The 21,171-nt window shown below is 38.3% G+C and overlaps 1 protein-coding gene across 1 annotated transcript in view; it reads left to right on the top strand.

Moving 5' to 3' along the window:
- Positions 1 to 21,171, top strand: part of DCC (DCC netrin 1 receptor) — a 668,131-nt gene that overhangs the window by 562,546 nt on the left and 84,414 nt on the right. The window contains exons 20-21 of the mRNA XM_045849638.1: positions 3,199 to 3,306; positions 14,965 to 15,159. Of these exons, the coding sequence (XP_045705594.1) occupies positions 3,199 to 3,306; positions 14,965 to 15,159 (303 nt within the window). The remainder of the gene's footprint in view (positions 1 to 3,198; positions 3,307 to 14,964; positions 15,160 to 21,171) is intronic.

Raw genomic sequence — 21,171 nt, forward strand, 5'->3', positions numbered from 1 at the left:
TTCTCTGGGTAAACTGAATTTCTCTTTCTATTAGACTCCCATGTCTTTGCAGTTCTAATTTTATTTTTGGCTACCATGTTAAATCAGAGAGATCACTGTAGTTTTAGATTTTTGTGGATACTTTTTTCTATAAGAAGTTTTCTAGTTCATCTGATTTAATTTCAACATCCTTTGTTTCTCTTTTACATGTTTACATATATTAATCCCTTCTCCTAGAATTCCACCCTGAATGCCAGTGTTCACATCTCCTTTTGAAGACTAGGACGAGCTGAATGAGTTATGTTTTATGGGGAGAATGAAAACTCTGCCCTTTCTTTTTACTTAAAATGAGACCGAGTTAAATGCAAGCCACTAAGACATCTGGTCCCCTGAGTGAAAGAGAACAAGTAGTAATTTCCTATCAACGCACACAAATTCATTCATTTTCCTCTTTTGTAAGCATAAAACGCACACCAACATCTGACTTGATACATGTACCCTATTGATTTCTCATCAACTGCCTGACCTTGTAGGGACACTGATGGTGAGACCTATTGCCGACAAAAAGATATTAACTTTTACAAATGCGGGTAGGAGGAAGGACGATTGTCAAAACAGATAATGATCTGGACAAAGGTGTAAATAGCATGTGGCTGAGATCTCTGGGTGATGATGAGAAGCAAGAAGTAATTCACAGGTGTCTGCTGGTTTTATAATGTGCGAAGGAAATGAAGTGAATGAGATGACTTTAGGGTTTGCTTCTAATTCTGCAATAACATAGAGACTGGAGGGGCTGCTCTGTTAGGCACATGTGCTGAAGTTGCTCACAGCAAAGACAAGGGTGGCAGGCAGGTTCTTGAAACAAAACATTTCATTCTGCCCAGGTGATGAATACTTAATTTTACTCTAGTCAGTTTAAGTAAAATAAAAATAACTGCAAGGGCACCTGACATAATGGGTCTTGGGGAGAGACAGAAACCAGAGGTGCTCCCAGGTTTTAGAGAGGAAGAACTATTGCACCATCATTCAGGGTGTTGCCATCACAGTGGTTTGACTCGGTGTGTTCCTTCCTCGAATTAACATTCAGTTTCCCAGAGGGAGAGAGAGAGGGAGTCTCACAGCTAAAGAAAGAGTGAATGAAGGCCCTGAAGTTCACAGTGCACAGAGGAGAGCTGGTTCCCAAAGAAAAGAGCCGAGTGCTTCTCCAAAGGAAAGAAGAAGGGATGAGATGTTGGCCAGTCCAGACACAAATGTCCATCAGGATTTCCATGGCTGGAAACCTTCTAAATCTTGAATGTTTCCTTCTATTCCTGCACTGAAACAATCAAGCATGGGAAGAAATGAGAACCAGGCAAACCACAGGGCAATACTTGTCCAGTCAACTGAGATATTAAATCATGAGTTTCCAATAATGTCTATTTATAATCATCAGGTCCTGAGGTAGAGACTTGGTATAAAAAATAAAGAGAATATAGCCAGTATCTTTGAGAGAATTATCATTTAATAGAGGAGGGAAAAAATTTGTTGAAACTGAAGTAACATGAGAGAGATAATTACAGAATTTCAGGCGAGTTGAAATCAGAGCAAATTTATCCAGGTATAAATTCTGTTCGGAGAAGAAAGGGGAGGGTTCGAAAAAGAAATAATGATTGAGCTATGGCCTGACTGGATCATCAGGTGCCTCTTCCAGAGCCTTCCAAAGGAAGGGGACAGTGTGTACAAAAATGCACAAGCAAGTATCAAAAAGATGTCATCCAGTCCAGAGACACTTAGAATGGTTCAGAGTGACAGGGGCACAGTATTTATGGACAACAAGCGGAAGTAAGGCTGAAAAGAAAGTAAAGTGTAAGTCCTGCAGGACCTGATGTTTGTTACTTATTGTTATTTATTTAGATTTAATCCAAAGAGGATGGGTAGTCAAAGAAGAATTTCTATGAGATCACTTCGGCATGAGATTGGAGAGAGGCAGAACAGAGATATTCTGTTTAGTTTAGTAGGGATAATCGAAGAGGTTAGGACCATATTCTTTTCCAAATATAAGGAAATCGTGTACGTGTCATATGATATTTCTACGCATTTGAGCTATTGATTTCAATACCAGAATCTGTTCACTGACACTCATGGCTTTCCAGGTGTGTCTTTTTAGGGTCATGGCCACTATTGATCGGTTGGCACTGGGGTAGGGACTGCTCGATCAGTGTGTCTGGTCCTGATATCAGCCATGAAGTCACTTCCTCTGGTTCTGCTGCTTCTCTGGGCCTGGAGCTGAAACACAGCTGAGGCCTAGATGTCATCTCCAGTTTGACCAAAACTCTATCTCTGTGGTCATCAGACCTGAGACTCTGTTCCAGAAATTATCTGATGCTGATCAGAACCTCGTTGTCCTGAGGGCTGCATGATTAAGGGCGTGGTCCTGCAAGGGAGGAGGAGGCAGTTGGGTCAGGGTGCTGGGTGGGGCCAGTTTGAGTCAAAGGAAAGAAAGGAGAAAAAGTTATGGTAAAGAAATGAAGTTTCCATGCTTTTACATCGGCCTAAAATAATCCAAAAAGGCGTGCTTGGGGGCAACAAGTGCTGCTCCCCTTCAACAACATGTGGGGAAAACCCTAAGAAAGGCAGGCTTTTCTGCCATCTCACTTCCTGCCAGGTTGACACTTAGACCCTCGTAAATTCCTCGCCTCCTCTGTTTTCAAATATTTCTCCACCTTCTTGTTAGGAGATAACTGGTGTGTTACCTAAACAAGAGGTTTTGACCTGCGTTTAAATTTATTCTTTGGGGCTTTTAAGGAAATACAGACTTAGGTGACATTTTCAATTACAAATCCCCCGGAGCATAAAACAATTCCGTCCGATGGAAACATGTAGCCATCAATCTCACAACGTGTGTGTGCGCATTTGTTTGCTCTATTGTGCTTCTCACCTTTTCAGCGTGGCACGCACTGGAAAATGCCAGCCACACTTTTTTCCTCCATACTCACGTATATTCTCCTCCCTCTAAGTTCACTCTTTGGGAAGTCATTTCACTGCCTTTAAAAAACAGTAACGTCTGTGTTGTTTGTATGCTTATTCAATTCGAGGACTTGAGATAAATTGTAAACGGCGAAATAAGCATGATATACTGCATGATAGATTCTGAGTGTCAACATCATGATTAGAAGTCCCATAAATGTCTGCTCTCTTTCACATGCGATGACAAGGCCTTGTCTCCCTTTCATCTCGCAGCCCCGACCTCTGCTCCCAAGGATCTGACAGTCATTACTCGGGAAGGGAAGCCTCGCACAGTCATCGTGAGCTGGCAGCCTCCCTTGGAAGCCAACGGGAAAATTACTGGTAAGTTCCTCAGCTTTCTTTTGAGTGTTGCTCTGCTTGGCCTGTGACTGTTTGCTGCCAGGGCACTGCTCATGTCTTTGATGCATTAGTTTTCTGTCCCAGCATCTCAGTGGACTCCCTGCCCCCTTCTGATGGTCTCTTCTTGCCCGCACTGTCGGCACGGACCGTGGGATTCTTCTGATGGGCACACACATAGGCACACATACACATGTGAATTGAGTCGCTTCCTGAACGATGTGTCCTTCAGTCAGTATAGACTGTTTGCTTCTCCTTCGGGGCAGCGTGAGGACAACCTTCTAATGGAATCCCCGTGAGCACAAATGACTAAAAAGGAGCCCATGTTTGGCAATTACAAAACACTAAAGATACCTAATGACCGTGTTTTTCTGTATGGCACATACGAAGATTTGTCTGGGCAGATTTTTAGTTTCTCACTTGGCTTTAAGCTTCTTACTTAAATCCGAAGGTTCAGAAAACACTTAATACTGACTGACAGAAATTGAACTTAATGACTATTTCACAGTGACAGATTTTATTTTGCCAAATATTGCTGATAATATCAATGCCTAATTAAGGCATCCATTAGAAGCCTGTAATGTTAATTTAGTATGAAAAATATAATGGAGTTCTAGCATGGATTTTGCATTTAAATGATCATTTTGGTCTTTTAATAGATGTCTCCATAGCATATGATTATTATGAAAATATTGTATAACTAAAGATGTGCACATTATAGTCTAATTAGCTTGAACCAGTGGGTTAGGCACATGTAAGAGTCACACCTTTCCATTTTCTTTTTGGCTTACATGGGGTGGATAGCGCTATTATAAATTAGCAGAGTAATTCAGTCATTCTGTGATGCAGAGATGAGCATGGAAATTATAGTTCAAACGACACTTGTGCTTTATGTGAGTTACTTTCTGAATTTTACGAAATGAAAAGAGAATGTGCAAATTCCAAATGTGGTGCAAATATAAGCTGAAGACTTGTTTTCTCTGGGAAATTGCTCTTAGTGCAATAGCTAACAGAACTTTCATTTGAGCTGACAAACACGGGAAGAGAAGAGCGACATAAAATCTTCCCCAAATCTCATATGCTTGCTTGTCACTCTGCCAGGCTTTTTAAAATTGAGACTGACTCATTCTAATTTTCTCCTTATTTTCCCCTTAGTGTTATGATCTATTTTCATTGGTTCTATTTCAGTACTTTTATAGGTTTTGATTGGTTGTGCATGATGACTATTTTGTTATCTTACAAACTTATTTATAAACATATGGTAATTCAGATAATAAGTTCAAAAAACGATACAAGTTTTCTATACCAACACAAGTTTGGGGAAAAAATATATTTTTTCTTAAAGGATAAAATAAGGCATATACTACCCAATTTTCCACCCTTATTTAAATAAATCTCATGAAATAGTCAATGCAAAGAGTAGAATGTGTTTTCAACTCTGGAAAGAATTTTTATTTTTCTTTTCAAGAGAAAATAAATGGAAAAAATGCAAATTGATCTAAGCAAAAAATTTAGTTTACCAAAATCACAGTGTATGTATGAGACCTTGTTCCACGTATTTTATGTGGAGTTATATAATAGTTCCCACAACTAAAAAATTATTTTCTAATAATGGTGTGGTAAAAGTATGGGAAGCAATACCTTTTACATTTAAAGCGTATAGCTCATTTATAAAGACCAAGTTGTGATTTTCAAGTGGAAATATTTTGACTCAATTCAACAGAGAGCAAACACTAATAACCCACAAGATAACTTCCATTCCATACATATTTTGATTCTTTCAGTGAAATTACTTTTAAAAAATAGGTTGACCAAATATTCAGACTAGAAGACCATTATGTAGAAGGCCCAGGGCTGCTACACTCTGGTTGTCAGGGAAGTCAAAGGAAGATATGAGCTCTGTCCCAGTGTGTGAGACACATGTGAGCCCACGTGGAGCGATGTGCTCCCTTCCTACCTTTCTCCTTCTTTGTTTCCCTGAGTCCCTGCGTGCACGCAGTGGTGGGACAGAGTGGTTAAGAATTGAGAATCTGCCCTGGCTGGCATAGCTCAGTGGACTGAGCGCAGGCTTCGAACCAAAGTGTCGCGGGTTCGATTCCCAGTCAGGGTACATGCCTGGGTTGTAGGCCATGACCCCCAGCAACCGCACATTGATGTTTCTCTCTCTCTCTCTTTCTCCCTCCCTTCCCTCTCTAAAAAATAAATAAATAAAATTTTAAAAAGAGAAAGAATTGAGAACCTGAGCTTCTGAGGGAGATGCTGGGCAAGTTATTTAACCTCCCAGAGTCTCACTTCCTCATCTATAAAAGAAGGGTAGGAATAGAACCTCTTTTATAGAATTGTTATAATAAAGCACCTAGAAAAGTCTCTGACACGTAGTAAGTACGGACACAAATGAGCTATTAATATTCCAATTTGAAATCCACTCTAGGAAGAGGCTTTACTAATGTGCTTCACATGGTACCCAGATCATCAATTTGTATATATATGTACTTCAAAAGGTTAAACAAAAAACTAGAAAAAGAGGATGAAGAAGACCCCAATGATGCCAGTGTTTAACTAAATTCCTTGATCATAAACTGGCAGCTTAAGAATCTGGACTGACATTTTCAGAATAAAGTGGTTCCAAATGAATTAAGCATTTATCATGTTTGCCATTCTGCTAAGCACTGGACAATTATAAGTGCTCCTGTATTCCAATCATTCCATTTTGAAATGAAGAAATGAGGGCCTTCTCTGGGGTAAATAACTTTCTGAAAGTCAAATAACCACACGGTAGCCCAACTGGTAGATGTTCAGTGAAAAGACCATGTTTACAAAGTGGCAGCCCCCAAATACCGAAGAAGCCAAGAGACCACAGATTGAGCTGGACAAGTCCAGCTTGTCCGCTAATGAGTTGAATAGGGAATCACACACAAAAAGTGGGTCCTGGGAGGCAACAGGATGGTCAGATGCCCACATTTTTTACCCATGTGTGGGTGATCAGGGAGGACCAAGAGGATGGATACCAGGGTGAGCCAAGAGATAGGTAAAATCAAAGGTGCCTTGCCCTAGAGGAAGGCTTAATGGAAATTTCAGAAGCCTCTGTACACATCCCAGAGTCCACCAGAAGGAATAGGAGCAGTGGGGAGGCAGGGGATGAGGGTCAAAGGTCTGCCCTTTCAGAAGTTAAACCGATTATTAGCTTCAAGATGGAGTGAGCTTTTCAAGATGGCTTCAACTCTGTCCATACGCTAGGATTTAAAACTCAGGTTCGTATGCTTATCTTTTACACTATGTGTACCAACTTATCAGTATTCTGTTCTGCTGGTCCAAATCAGTGATGCTCCATTGATTTATACTTCAGTTTATCTGAAGAGAGATTGAGCGCGGTATTTTCCAAGTGATTTTAATACAGCTGGCGTTGTGAAACATTGATCTAAATACATGCATCATGCAACATTATAGATCGCAGACCTATATAGATGGAGGGAAGAGTTAGATCTCCCAAGAGTTTTTCTTCTCATTGCTGTCTAATGGTGAAGGTTATACTTGCCTTTTCTGTGACATTTGATGGCTCTACTCCAATTTCTTTCCCTTCCAATTCTCTTCTCACTTTACTTTTGTAAAATCACCTAACCATTTTTTTTCTTCCCCTTTCTAGGCTATAGCTCAGTCTTGTTAGCAGACATTTCTTCCACCTGTTCCTTCAGTGTTGCTTCCCAGAATGCAGATCTTTTTATTCTCTTCGTTACTTTCTCTGAAAAAGTGTCTGTATTATAACCAGGGCTTCGATGAGCACAAATTCAAGTCTCTTAAATCTGTATCTCCAGCTAAGTATTTCTAAATATATACTACCTCATATTGTACATTTCCATTTGCCTGTCTTACAGGTAGCTCATTTCCCTCTCACTCCCTTTCTTCCTCACTCTCTCTTTTTTTATGCCTCTCACCTACTATAACCAGCTACATAATGGACTATTGTACTCAGTAATAGGTTTTAAGACCATCCAGAAATGAAGACCCAGCTGGGCACTCACACTGAAATCATGTTTGTCTGCATATTTTTACTCCCATCATTTCAAAAGCCTCCACAGTTCACCTGGTTGCATAAGTTGGAAATTTAGCCCTCTCTATTTCTTCTTCATTGCCTTCCCATAAAATCAAGAGAGAAAATCAAATGCATATAGTGCAAGGCTGAAAATTTTATGAGAACAGGTTTCAGGTTTTGTTCAGTGCTTTCTCCCTAGTAATAATATTATGTCCATATTAATAAAGGTAATTAATAAATATTTCTTGAGTAGAATAATGATTGGATTGCTGTTAAACCCATTGTTTCATATGAAATCAACATTTAGCTCTTCCAAATATGACACCTTTCTTAAGATTTATTAATATTAAGAAAGAAAGAAAAGAAAGAAAGGCTGTAGCATTTACTAAATAGTTACTAGGTAGAATGTAATTTAATAGAAATACCCCCAAATATGAAGTACTTAAATGTATTATCACAGCAACTTATTTTCAGTTGCTAGAATTGAGACATACTTAGGTTAAGTAAGTTGCTCAAGCTTACACAGCTAGTCAATGTTAGAGCTGTGACCTGAGGTCAGATATTCCTGAATCCATTGCCTATTATTTTTGACCAAAAAGAAGAAAGAAATAGGTCCTTCCTTCCTTATGCACCTACTTATATACACAATTCTCAGAATCAATTGTTTTGTAGCTGAAAAGCTCTCACTGGCTCAGCTCCTTGTTGGTAGGGGTCATCCTCGTCTTCCTTGCATTTCAGTTACCTGAGCCATGGAAGGGAATCAGTAATGAATGGCAAGACATATGGAAGAGGACAGAGGAGAGAAGAGAGATGGCATTGAACACTTTGACACTTTGCTTCTAGAATCATAACAATCTGTTACAACTATCTGTTAACTACTTTTACAACTTCTTTGTAAAAGTAGAATCAAAATAACAGATGCATGGTGTTATGTTTTATATGTATTTAGACAGCTGTTGTTCCATTGTAGGAGTGTTGAGATGGGTTAGCAATCCCAGGTCTTACAATCTATGATGGGATATATACTTCATTATATGACCATCCATGGGGGTAAGAGACAAAAGTGAAGTAGAAAAAAGTAAGAGAGAGAATAAAGAATAAAAATCAGAGACTTGGACACAGAGAACTATGAGATAGAAAAAGGTAGTGAGAAACCAATCAATTTGTTCCAACCTATTTGGTTACATGGAAATCTATAAGGTAAGACATAATAAAAATGGATTAAATACCCTCCAAACACACCAAATTTACATATTTAAATGAAACTGTATGCTTTATCTAAGGCAAATTTGTGGTTTTAAATGATGTAATGAGTTTCTATTTCACATCTCAGTTATCAAATTCACAAAAAAAAAAAGAATGAAAAAATAAGGTTCCCCCCAGTATCAGGAAATTACTCAAATACAGTATGAAATGGTCTGAATCTGATTTGGATCTTCAACCTTACTTGATTCTAAAATTGCCATTCTAGATGCTTAAATAGTTTTAACATAGAAAACACAAGGACAATGAAGGCAAGCATTTTATTCTCATTTGATAACTAAAGAAAATGAGGAAAAACTGTAGTTGACTGTGATGGGAACACAATTCTTCAAACTTTCAGCTTCATCATGCACTTAAAATATCCCATGAAAACTTTAACAATTTCATTAAATGTCATGAATGTAAAACATTTATGCTTCTTGGGTAGGGGATTTCATTCAGTGAGTTTGAATACCTATTATGTGAAGACTATTTTATAAGTATTTTTTGAAGAATAAAATGTAATATAAGATATGGCTCCTGAAATAAAGAAATGTTTTATTCTCTTGAACAGATAGCACATACACATAATAAAAGCTAAAAAAAAAACTTATTACAAATACCATAGTCTTCTGTTTGGGATAAGAACAGAAGAACAGAGACTGGTCTGGTTCAAAGAATATTAGGAGATTTTATTGGTGTTGATCACGAGGGCTCAGTGATATATGAATGTACACCCATGGGTCAGACAACTATTTTATCCAGTGATACTGCACAATCCTTTTTGAATTATAGTCTCCCAGTTTTAATATTACCCAGAGAAGGCAGTCATTCAACCTTTATATGTCTTTCAGAATTCTTTATCTTGGCCTTTGGTCTTCCCCTAAACTTTCTGCATCTTAGGACATTCATATTTGTAGCATCAACATCTCAACAAATGCCAAAAATATATACAAATTCCACATGTCAACTAAACGGTGACTCCTAACCTTGCCTAAACACAGAGATCATCTAGGGTGTAGATTACTGAGGTTGTAGTAGCTATTGCTATGCTACAATATCACTCCAAACTTAGCAGTTAAAACAACACACATACACTCTCTCATTATATTTGTTAGTCAGGAAACCAGGCACAGCTTAGCTGAGTGCTCTGATTCAGGGTCTCTTACAAGACAGCATTTGAGGTTTTAGACTAGACAGATGTCTCATCTGAGGCTTGACTGGGGAAATATCTGCTTCCAAGTTTATGTGGTTGTTGGCGGGACTCAGTTTCTTACTGGCTGTTGATTGGAGCTCATCCTCAGTTCCTTGTCATATGGTTCTCTCCATCTGGCAGCTTATTTCATCAAAGCTAATAAAGGAGTGTATAGAGTCTTATAGCAAGATAGAAGTTATAATTTTATGCAAAATAGTCACAGAAGTGATAGTTCATCACATTTTCTGTGCCCTATTGGTTAAAGTAAGACTTGAGACTTCCGGTCAAGATGGTAGCATAAGCAGATGGTTCACTTCTTTGCACAACCACATCAAAATTACAACTACAGTATAGAATAACCACCACTCATAACCATCAGAAACCAAGTTCAATGGAAGCCTGACAACTATGGAATTAAAGAAACCGTATCCATCCAGATTGGTAGGAAGGGCACAGATGCAGAATGGGCTGATCCCTCACCCACATGTGGTGGATAAAAAATAGGGAGGGATATCTTGGGGATATCAAGGAGTCCCAGCCCCACACCAGGCCCCCCAGCCCAGGGTTCCAGTGCCAAGAAGATAAGTCCCACAACTTCTGGCTGCAAAATCCAGCAGGCATTGAGTCGGTGTAAGAAACTGCTGTATCCACAAGCAGTTCTTATTAAAGAACCCACACACAAACTCATCTACTCAGACTCACTCCCTCTGAGCTCCAGCACCAGGGTGGCAGGTTGAAGAGCACCAGTGGTATACTGAAGAAAATGAGGTGCTGGCATTAAGGCAAGCAGAGATCGTTGTCCCTTTTCTAAATGCTTCTCCAACAAAGCCAGCAAACTGGTACCATATCTGAGACTCCATCAACCTGGCTAACACAGTTTGACCTACCTTGGAGATCCCCAGAGACTCCACCCCACCCAAATTATGGGCCCACCCAAGCTATTTTTCCATATGAATGGCTGTCTTGGGGCATGCCTCACATCTTCCTAAATACTCTCAAACAAGCAACAGCTGGCCCCAGTGAGTCCCAGGACCGGGACTAGAAGTAGCCAGCCTAGATTCACAGCTTAACTTCTTCTGGGAATCTCCTAGCCCAGCACAAGTAGCAGCCATCTCAGATTGTTTTATAGCTCATGTGAGTGGCCACAGGATGAACACTGGTATGGGCTGACCTTGGCCTGCACCCCCTGTGAAATCTCAGAGTCTGTACACCCAGTGGACAACTATAGCCCACTTCAGAGCACCACTACCCTGCCCCTGCACAGCTGAGCCTCCACAGAAGAAAGATGTGGTGATAAGTGGTCATAGCCAATCCTTGCAGCTGACTGGCCTGGGTAAATCCCTCCCATTGATCTATCAACAGGAACCAGGGCTCAACTCCAAGAGAAAGGTATACTGAGACCACATGAAAGGTGCACCTTGAGTACCCAGCTTGGGTGATGGAGAGATGGTGCCACTGGATTCTACTTTATTAGGACAACTACTATATTAGCCCACAGTACCAAGACATGGAGTCAAGGCAGATCCACCTAATACATAGAAACAAATACAGGGAGACTACCAAAATGAGAAGACAAAGAAACATGGCCCAGATGAAAGAACAGATCAAAACTCTAGAAAAAGAGCTAAATGAAATGGAGATAAGAAATTTATTAGACACAGAGCTCAAGGCACTGGTTATAAGGATGCTCAAAGAACTTAGTGAAGACTTCAACAGTATAAAAAAGATCCATCAGAAACAAAGGATACACTAATGGAAATAAAGAACAATTTACAGGGAAACAGCAGTAGAGTGGATGAAGCTGAGAATCAAATCAATGATTTGGAATATAAGGAAGAAAAAAAAAAACAACCAATCAGAACAACAAGAAGAAAAAAGAATCCAAAAAAAATGAGGATAGTAAGCAGCCTCTGGGACAACTTCAAGAAGTTCAACATTTGATCATAGGGGTGCCAGAAAGAGAAGAGAAAGCATGAAATTGGAAACGTATTTTAAAAAATAATGAAAGAAAACTCCCCTAATTTGATGAAGGAAATAAACATGCAAGTCTAGGAAGCACAGGGAGTCTCAAACAAGATGGATGCAAGGAGGATCACTCCAAGACACATCATAATTTAAATGCCAAAGGTTAAAGATAAAGAGAATCTTAAAAGCAGCAAGACAAAAAGAGGTTAGTTACATACAGGGGAGTTCCCATAAGACTCTCAGCTGATTTCTCAAAAGAAACTCTGCAGGCTAGAAGGGAATGGCAAGAAATATTCAAAGTCATGAAAAACAGGCACCTACAGCCAAGATTGCTCTATCTAGCAAAGCTATCATTTAGAATCAAAAGGCAGATAAAGAGCTTCCCAGATAAGAATAAAACTAAAGGAATTCATCATCGCCAAACCATTATAATATGAAATGTTAAAGGGACTTGTTTAAGAAAAAGAAGATCAAAACTATGAATAATAAAAGGACAAAAAATACATATCTATCAACAATTGAATCTAAAAAACAAACTAAGCAAACAAGAACAGAGACAGAATTGTGGATATGGAGAGCATTTTCATGGTTGCCGGCAGGGAAGGGAGTATGGGAAAATGAGTGAGAGGTGAAGGGATTAAGAAGTGTAAATAAGTAGTTATAGAATAGCCATGGGGATGTAAAGTAAGGTAAGGGAAATAGAGTAGCCAAAGAACTTATATGCATGATCCATGGACATGAACAATGTCATGGGGATTGCCTGAGGGAGTGGGAGATGCTAGGTGGAAGGGGAGCAAATGGGAGAAAATCAGAACAATAATAGCATAATCAATAAAATATATATTTTTTAAAAAAGCAAGACTACATCTTCTCTGCACTCAGACAGAAAGGATGACATAAAAGTGGGACTACCACAAGATGGGGGTAATTGAGGGCTATCAAAGACTGTCTGCCACACCTAATAAATCAGAATGTCCTTTCTTGAGATCTATGTCTTGTAACTTGTACCCAGTCACCAGGCAATTCTTATAATTAGGTAGATTTGAGAAACACAAAACTTAGGAAAAGGTGAAAGCTAAAGCAAAAGAGATACAAGTTTTCATCAATTGATCTGAATTTAAGAGAAATGGACTTCTGGAGTTTTGAGTTTGCAGCATTGGTTAACCATACAGAATTGCAAGGGGAAAAGATTCATTGTCTAGAATACATCCTCCAAACCCAAGCAGAATTCTGTAAGTCACTGTGGCACTAAATGGCAAATGATTAAAAATTATATAAATGTTCTTATACTTTACTGAGTGTATTGCCTAGTCTACAGAAAGAAATTCTCACTATAGAGACATTTTTATGTTTTATAAAAAAGGATTTTTTATAAAGAGAAAGGTTTTATATATTAAATGTAGCTTGAACTAGACCTTAGTGGTTGGGTAGGATTTGTGTGGGAAGAATAAACAATAAGAAGTAGGAAGGGGCCTGGCCCAGTGGGGGCCATACAACAAAAGGTTGCCAGTTCAGGTGCAGTCAAGGCACATACCTGGGTTATGGGTTCATTCCCCTCCTTCCATCAGGGCGTGTACAGGGGGTAACTGATCAATGTTTCCTCCTCTCTCCTTTGCTCTCTCCTTTCCTCTCTCTCTAAATCAATAAACATATCCTTGAGTGAAGATTAAATAAAAAAGAGCAAGGTGGGTGGGGATAAGCCTCATAGGGAGACCCCACTGCAGTCTTCCTGGAGTGAGCATCTGTGTTCTCATGCAGGTAGTGCACCTGGTTATCCTGGGAAGGAAGTGGATCTGTCTCAGAGAACCCTGTGACATAACCATTGAAAGGTCTAAGTGTGTGGGTCCTCAGTACAAATAGGACAAGCAAGACTAAAAAGGAAGTAATAGGTGAATCAAAGAAAGACAACTGCTTTTAAAATATAATTCACGAAGAACATATTTGCTGTGTAAGAATAGAACTAGGAGCCCTGGCTGGCGTAGCTCAGTGGATGGAGCGCGGGCTGGGAACCAAAGTGTCCCAGGTTCGATTCCCAGCCAGGGTACATTGATGGGTTGCAGGCCATAACCCCCAGCAACCACACATTGATCTCTCTCTCTCTCTCTCTCTCTCTCTCTCCCTCTCTCTCTCTCCCCCTCCCTTCCCTCTCTAAAAATAAATAAATAAAATCTTTAAAAAAAATTAAAAAAAAAAGAATAGAACTAGGGACATTGTTGGCCTATCTAGTGCAGAATTCTGGGAGAGATGGAGGCTGGCACTCTATTCACACAGCAAAGACACCTGTGATGAGCTCTTGACAGTTTCATCTGATGGTGTAATATAAAATTATGAATAATGCTCTTACATAAAAGCTAGCTTACATGCTGGCTAAACATAATGTTAGAATATGAATATTTACAGGGGTAACTGGATTTATCTGGGTGCAAATTAAACTGTCACCACTGAGTAACCTACTAGTATTCAAGTAACATCCCCTAAGACAGAGGGTAAATGACACTATCAAATGATAAATTATTAGCACTGGAGATATTAACTAGATAACCTACAATTATCCGGAAATAGCTTTGTTTTCTCCATAGGTGGGATGGACCAGGGGAAATAGTATTGGATTTCTAGCGTAACAGTAGGGGATATTATCCTAGCCTTCTTACCTAGCTTGGGTGACCCTCAGTTTTACTATCTGTGAAAGGGAGAGACAGTGCCCCTGCCAACCTTCCAGAGTTAAGACAGAAATCATACATGATTGCTTATTTTGATAGCACTTTCAACATTCATGGTATTTTGTACTTCTCAGTGCACTGTTATTATTTAAGCATAAGCCAAAATAAACATTACTTATTGTCATTATTGAAACACAACAAAAGTTAAACAGACTTGTTATCTGTGTTTTGCATTTTTATCATGCTTATATATTAGAATAAACCAATAATCAGAATTTATAGGCAGCAGAAACTGCACATTTTTAAATATGACATGTTTTTTTATTTCTAGTGGCTTATTCCATTTTCAGATTCTGTTCGCTGAAGCAATTATTTATTTAATCCTTGCAATAAGGAAAAAATAATTACTTGCTAAGCCAAATACTATACTTTATAGATTGGGAATATGTATTAATGATGGCAAAGTACATTCGGGAAATATTGATGTGTGGAAGCAGAAGTGCAGCCAGCTGTCAGGACGCTGACAGAGTTTGATTCTTCTGTTTGCACAGCCTACATCTTGTTTTATACCTTGGACAAGAACATACCAATTGATGACTGGATTATGGAAACAATCAGTGGCGATCGGCTTACTCATCAAATCATGGATCTCAACCTTGACACGATGTATTACTTCCGAATTCAAGCACGAAACGTGAAAGGAGTGGGGCCCCTCTCTGATCCCATCCTCTTCAGGACCCTGAAAGGTTTGAATCGTTTTCTCCTATAGTGCCTTTCTTCTCTATGGGATTGTTATAAAATAGTTTTGGAGTCTATGTTAGGAATTGCCCTAGACCGTTTCTGATGGCAGCATGACCATAGTGGGTATTCGAAATAAATTAAAATGCACATCAAAACCACAGTGAGTGATTACCTCACGCCTGTTAGAATGGCTATTATCAAAAAGACAAGAGATGGCAAATGCTGGTGTGAATGTGGAGAAAAAGGAGCCCTGTACTCTGTTGGTGGGATTGTAGATTTGTGCAGCCGCTGTGGAAAACAGCATGGCGGTTCCCCCAATTAAAAATAGAACTACGATGTGGTCCATCCAGCAACTCCACTTCTGGAAATACATCCAAAGAAAACAAAAACACTAACTGGATATGATGACCTATACCACATGGTCATGACAGCATTATTTAAAATAACCAAGACAAGGAAACAATCTAAGTGTCCATCAGTAGATTATTGGATAAAGAAACTGTGGTATATATACACAATAGAATATTATTCAACGATAAAACTAAGAATTTCTACCATCTGTGACAACATGGATAGATCTTGAAGGCATTACGTTAAGTGAAATGAGTCAGACAGGGAAAGATAAATACTTTATGATTTCGCTTGTATGTGTAATCTAAAAACACAAGCAAATAAAAACACGCCAAACTCATAGAAAAGGAGATCAGAGGTTTAGTTATGAGAGGCAGGGTTGGGGAGAGGGTGAACTGGAGGGAGGTGGTCAAAAGGTACATACTTCCAGTTATAAAATAAATAAATACTAAGGATGTAATGTAAAACATAATGACTACAGTTAGCAATACGAAGTAATATATAGGAATTTTGTTAAGAGAATAGATCCTAAGTGTTCTTATCATATGGAAAACTTTTTAATTTCTTTTTATTATATCTGTATGAGATGATTTATGTTACTTCAAACCATGGTGGTAATCATTTCACTAGATACGATTATACAGTGATATATTTCAAGTATTTGTCTATAAAACTAGGAAAGATAAGAAAGAATAATTAATTAATTAAATGTAGCATTTAATTCTGAGAGCCAGCATACCAAAGAAAGATCTATTGTATCACTACATTTTCTGCCTTCAGCAGGAGACAGACATTTTAACTTGACTCTCTTTTATTTATAATCCTTTTGGAATTGTGTATTGATTTCATGTCTATTGGTTCCATTCAATATGTAATGAATCCCTTTAGCCATTTTATGTAAGGGAATAAAAATTTAAAAAGCATTGAAGCATGTGAATGGCATACTCTTGCCAATTTCAAGTATTTCCTTTCAGGAACTATTGTCCTTATATATTAAAGGATTATTTTGATATGGCAAGATAGAAAACCTCAAACAAAATGAATGTGTTCATTTTAAGGACCAAGGTCAGCAACAATGAAGAAAATTTTGCTGAATGATTGGAAGAAAATCCATGTGCTTACAGGAATAAAAATTAGAGTTCAATTTAAAGATAGTTACAGGCTCATACAGAAAAATACTAAAGCCCAGGATTACATCAAAATAATCTTCATATTTTTTTTTTACTTTAAAGTCGAGTATTATTTTTCTGGAAGACAAATAGTTACAAGAGCCTCTATTATTCAGTATTGAAAATAATTAAAATAATTCAAATATTGCATAACTGATATTTAAAGATAGATATATAAGGCATGATGTCTCTTGCTCTAAGGAAGGATTCTTGACTCTTAAATCTATGACCACATTACACCTCTATGTTTGGCTGAAAACTTCATAATATGAGAGGGGGGATCCAAAACACCCAGAATTATCTTCTGGAGGCCGGGCCCCTTGTTGTACAGAATTCCCCCACTAGGTCAGTGTTCTAGGAACCCATCAGTATCAGTGTACCAGCTGGCATTGTTGCAGAGGCTGCATTCAGCTTCAGTGAATTTTTTTAGAAGACTCTCTTTCAACACTTTGAACACTTCATGATGGGTGATCTATGAGCACACTGTCCACACCACGCTGAGTGTTCAGCAGTTTTTGACCCAAAACAGTATGACCCTGTTCCCCCGCCCTTCCTATTCACCCAATCTCTCCCAGAGTGACTATTTTTCATTTTCCCGGTGAAAAAAGTCCTCAAAGGGACAGTTTTTGCCTATGTGGAAGAGATGAAACAAAAAAAAACTGCAGAAGCACTAAAAGGCATCAAAATCAATGAGTTCAAAAACTGTTTTGAGCAGTAGAAAAAATGTCTTTATAGGTATAATGCATCAAATGGAGAGTACTTTGAAGGTGACTAAAGTTTAAACGTGTGAGAAAAGATACACAATTTTGTATAAGTAAATTCCTTTTTTTTAGGGGGTCCCCTCTTGTCCATGATGGCAAACAACCGAAATATTAGAAACAGTTGTCTGACATTTTCGCCCAGCTGTTTGACATACTAAAGAAGAGTTTTAGGATAACCATTTAGACTATTTCTCAATTCTCCTAGGAAAGGTAGACTAATTAATAGTGGACTTTTGAGTTCTGGTGAGCGAGCTATTAAAAAACTGGGTTTCTAAAAGCGAATCTGAAAATTTGCCAGGAACACACAAACAAGCATTTAGCCTAAGCCTGCATGGCAGTCCTTAATGGCGGAGTAGGAGTTGGGAGGGAGACAGGAGGAAATGAGCTAATCTTTGTCTATCAGGTTTTTGGGACTTTATGTCTAAATCAGATTTCACTCTAAATGAGCAATCAAAAGGAAACTGGTTATCCATTTTGTGGGAGCATGAAATGTAACTAGATAATGTTTCACAAATGCTTCGTCTTTATCTACAGACAAGTGCCAAATTAATTTCATGCTCAAAACATGTGCCAAGCAGAAATCTCAGGGAGGGTTTAAAAATGATTTAAAGCATCCAAATGTATTAAGCAACAGAATGATGAGTTGTAACAGGATTTACAGGCCCACACTGGTAATCATCCTGTGGATTGTTTAATGAACTCCATATCCTATTTGGTACTGTTTACCCTAAGTGTCCTAAACTCATCTATTAAATGATATTCAGAATTAAGAACAAAGTCAGGACTTTGTTGTAAGTCATAATAAGTCATAATAAAGGATATAAGAATCATTTCTGATATCCAGACTGAAATGTTTAATGCTGTCTACCCTAAGTATGTCATGCTTCATTAACAGCCAATTAAATTTTTAAAACAAATCTTGGTCATATATAGTAGACTGAGTTTCAGATGTTTTGAGTGCACTTTATATTAGTTAGAAATATTTATACTGCCCATCTTTATCAACAATGCATATTGTGCATGCATGCATCTTACATGTCACAATGACAGATGTTATAAGGTAAAAAAAATGACTCATCATAAGAGATTTGAAGCCATGGTGATGCAAACCTACACTAAAGACATAAAATATACTACTGCTGTCTGAATTAAGGTTTTCATTTTCCAAAGCTGCTTCCAAACATAAGGCCACTGTTCATCAGAGTGTAACTCTGACAGAGAGAAAGACTCACCTTGGGTCCTGGAGCTGAGAAAACACACAGTCGTCTCCTGGGGAACAAGCAAGTGCTTTATTGTCATCATGCCCCCAGGCAGGTGTCCCCGGGCTTCATTCTTCACATCCAGTGTTTGCGAAGATGCGTGCTTTGTCTACTAGAGAGTAGAACTTTGTCATTTTTGGTTTTAGGCACCAACCAGAATGGTACAGGAAACTCAATCAGTGATCACTGGCTAATTAGAAAGGATGGTTATAATTTAAAATGGATTAAGTTATTGTATCTTTATGTACCTGGTATAGGAGATGTACCTGACTCTTTTCTTGACATGTTAATTAAAACACTTAAACTTGATTCTCTGACCCACAGACTTTATAAATACCTACCTCCCTTCTCCAAATCACCCCCCATTATAATAGCTACACACCGCTGATCCCATGGAAGATGCATAAAAGTCGTGTTTATCTCTGCCTGTCGCATGGGGTGTTTCTCCCAGTAAAGTAAGCTTCTTCATGTTGGCCTCTGAAGTACTAGGGAGGAAGGATACAGTGCACCCATGAGGATGTCCGTGGAGGGATGGCGTCATCTCTCACATGCAAAGAAGCAGAGTCTTCAGCCGTGAGAGAGCAGGAGAGTAAGGTGTATTCCCTGGGCTTCCTCGATCATCATTCTGAAATGTGCATTTCTCTCATCCAAAATACAGAACTGAGAGCTCTGTACCAGGACATAAAAAAGTTTTCATCTTCAAAGTATTCTGTGACAAAATACATGATTTCGTTGACAAGTGACAGGGGCCATTAAAAAGTCAAGGTACAAATAAATGACAAGACTTTTAAGCCCTTATTTTCCTGTAATCAGGAGTAACTATTAGAATATATTTGGTCCTTGTTAGGAAATACTCCTTAATAGATAATCTTCTTGAGGCATTTAATGTTTATCAAGTTATATTCAGCCCAGGTTTGCTAACAATAAAGCAAATCTAGAAGATAAGAATGCAGATCAGATTGTCCACGATAACGATGTTTATTTGTCACTTGTTAAAAATTTGCTTAGACTACAGATAATGCATGTATATAATCAAAGACAAAGGGAGACAAAAAACATGGAAATGAGATTGCCTTTTTCTTTGCTTTCTTTCTTTTTTTTTGATACTATTCCAAACTCTTCTCCCCTAAAAAGGGGATACTGATAGTGCTAGTTCCTCAAGTATGTCTGTTCTGGCTCCCAGATGTTTACCCTTCCTACAGTGTGTGGTCACACGCGACCCTGGCGTATCCTTCCTCATTCCGCCTGGAAAATGGGTATGGCATTCCCTGCAACTTGGTACCTCTCCTTAAAAGCTACATTAAAATTCTATTCCTGTCTATAAAGTACACAGTTAATTCAATTGCCTATCAAAAGCACCTTTTATCAACAACCCCCTAATATTATAATCAAATGTATTTTGAGGAGCCTTTAGTCTTCGATGAGAAATGGGAGAGAAAATCAAGACAAAAATTAAATTGTGATGATTAGATTAAAGAAGATTAGATTGGATGGCCTGGTGAGTTAAAAAATGTTTAATCTTGAGAAAATACAAAGACATTTTAAAAATCTATATGAAGCTTGTAGAATCTTAATGCAATAAACTCTCTTGTACATACTGTTTTCCAAAGGGTCATTCAAAATTGGAAGTCTACTTTTTGTTAAGATACCTTTCCTAGTTTACTCTTTTCATAGAAGATGTTTACATATTATTTAACATAAAAGAAATTGTTAATGATTGCTGTTTTAGGAATTTGTTCACCTGTGATGAGACACTAATAAACCCTGTCCATCTTAAAGAGGCTTTTGTTAACAGCGTCATTATTTAAGTGTTTAGATTTTACGCATTCTTTTGGATGATGATTAGTGTTCCTTAATTTACAAAAGGGCCACCACCTGAAAGACTTCAAGCTATTTTTCAAACAATGATGATGGATTTGCTATAAAACTGCCACACAGAATGAGAGAACTGACTAGGTTATAGGTTGCTGCTCAATGGAATGCTATTCCAGTTTTCTCTGTGTGAATTTAACTGAGGCGTATATAAGAAAAGCAGCAAGTGTGTCGAGCCAGTGTGTCAAGCTAAATATGCCCAGAAGACTCGAAGCTCAAAGAAAACCAAGGATAGGTGAATAATTCTATTAGAAGGAGACTTACAAAGATGTACATTGGTCAAAATACCATACCACAGTTCCTAGAAAAGCAGTGATACTAGAGATTTTCCTCCTGTATATTTATATTTGGTTAACAGAAAACAAACACCTTTTTAAAAAACAGGGATGTTTTTAAATTTAAAACAGAAACAAACTCATAAATGCAAACAGTAGACTGGTGGTGACCAGAGGGACGGCAGGTGGGCAGAGGGCAAATACGGGTTCCGGGGGGCAGATACATAGCGATGAATGGAAACCAGAGTTCCAGTGCTGAGCACACCATAGAATATGCAGATATCTAACTAGAATGCACATCTGAAGCCTTTATAATGTTATTAACTGGTA

The sequence above is a fragment of the Phyllostomus hastatus genome, unplaced genomic scaffold (genome assembly GCF_019186645.2).
Source record: "Phyllostomus hastatus isolate PE091 unplaced genomic scaffold, TTU_PhHast_1.1 phas_contig_80, whole genome shotgun sequence".
Lineage (NCBI taxonomy): Eukaryota > Metazoa > Chordata > Mammalia > Chiroptera > Phyllostomidae > Phyllostomus > Phyllostomus hastatus.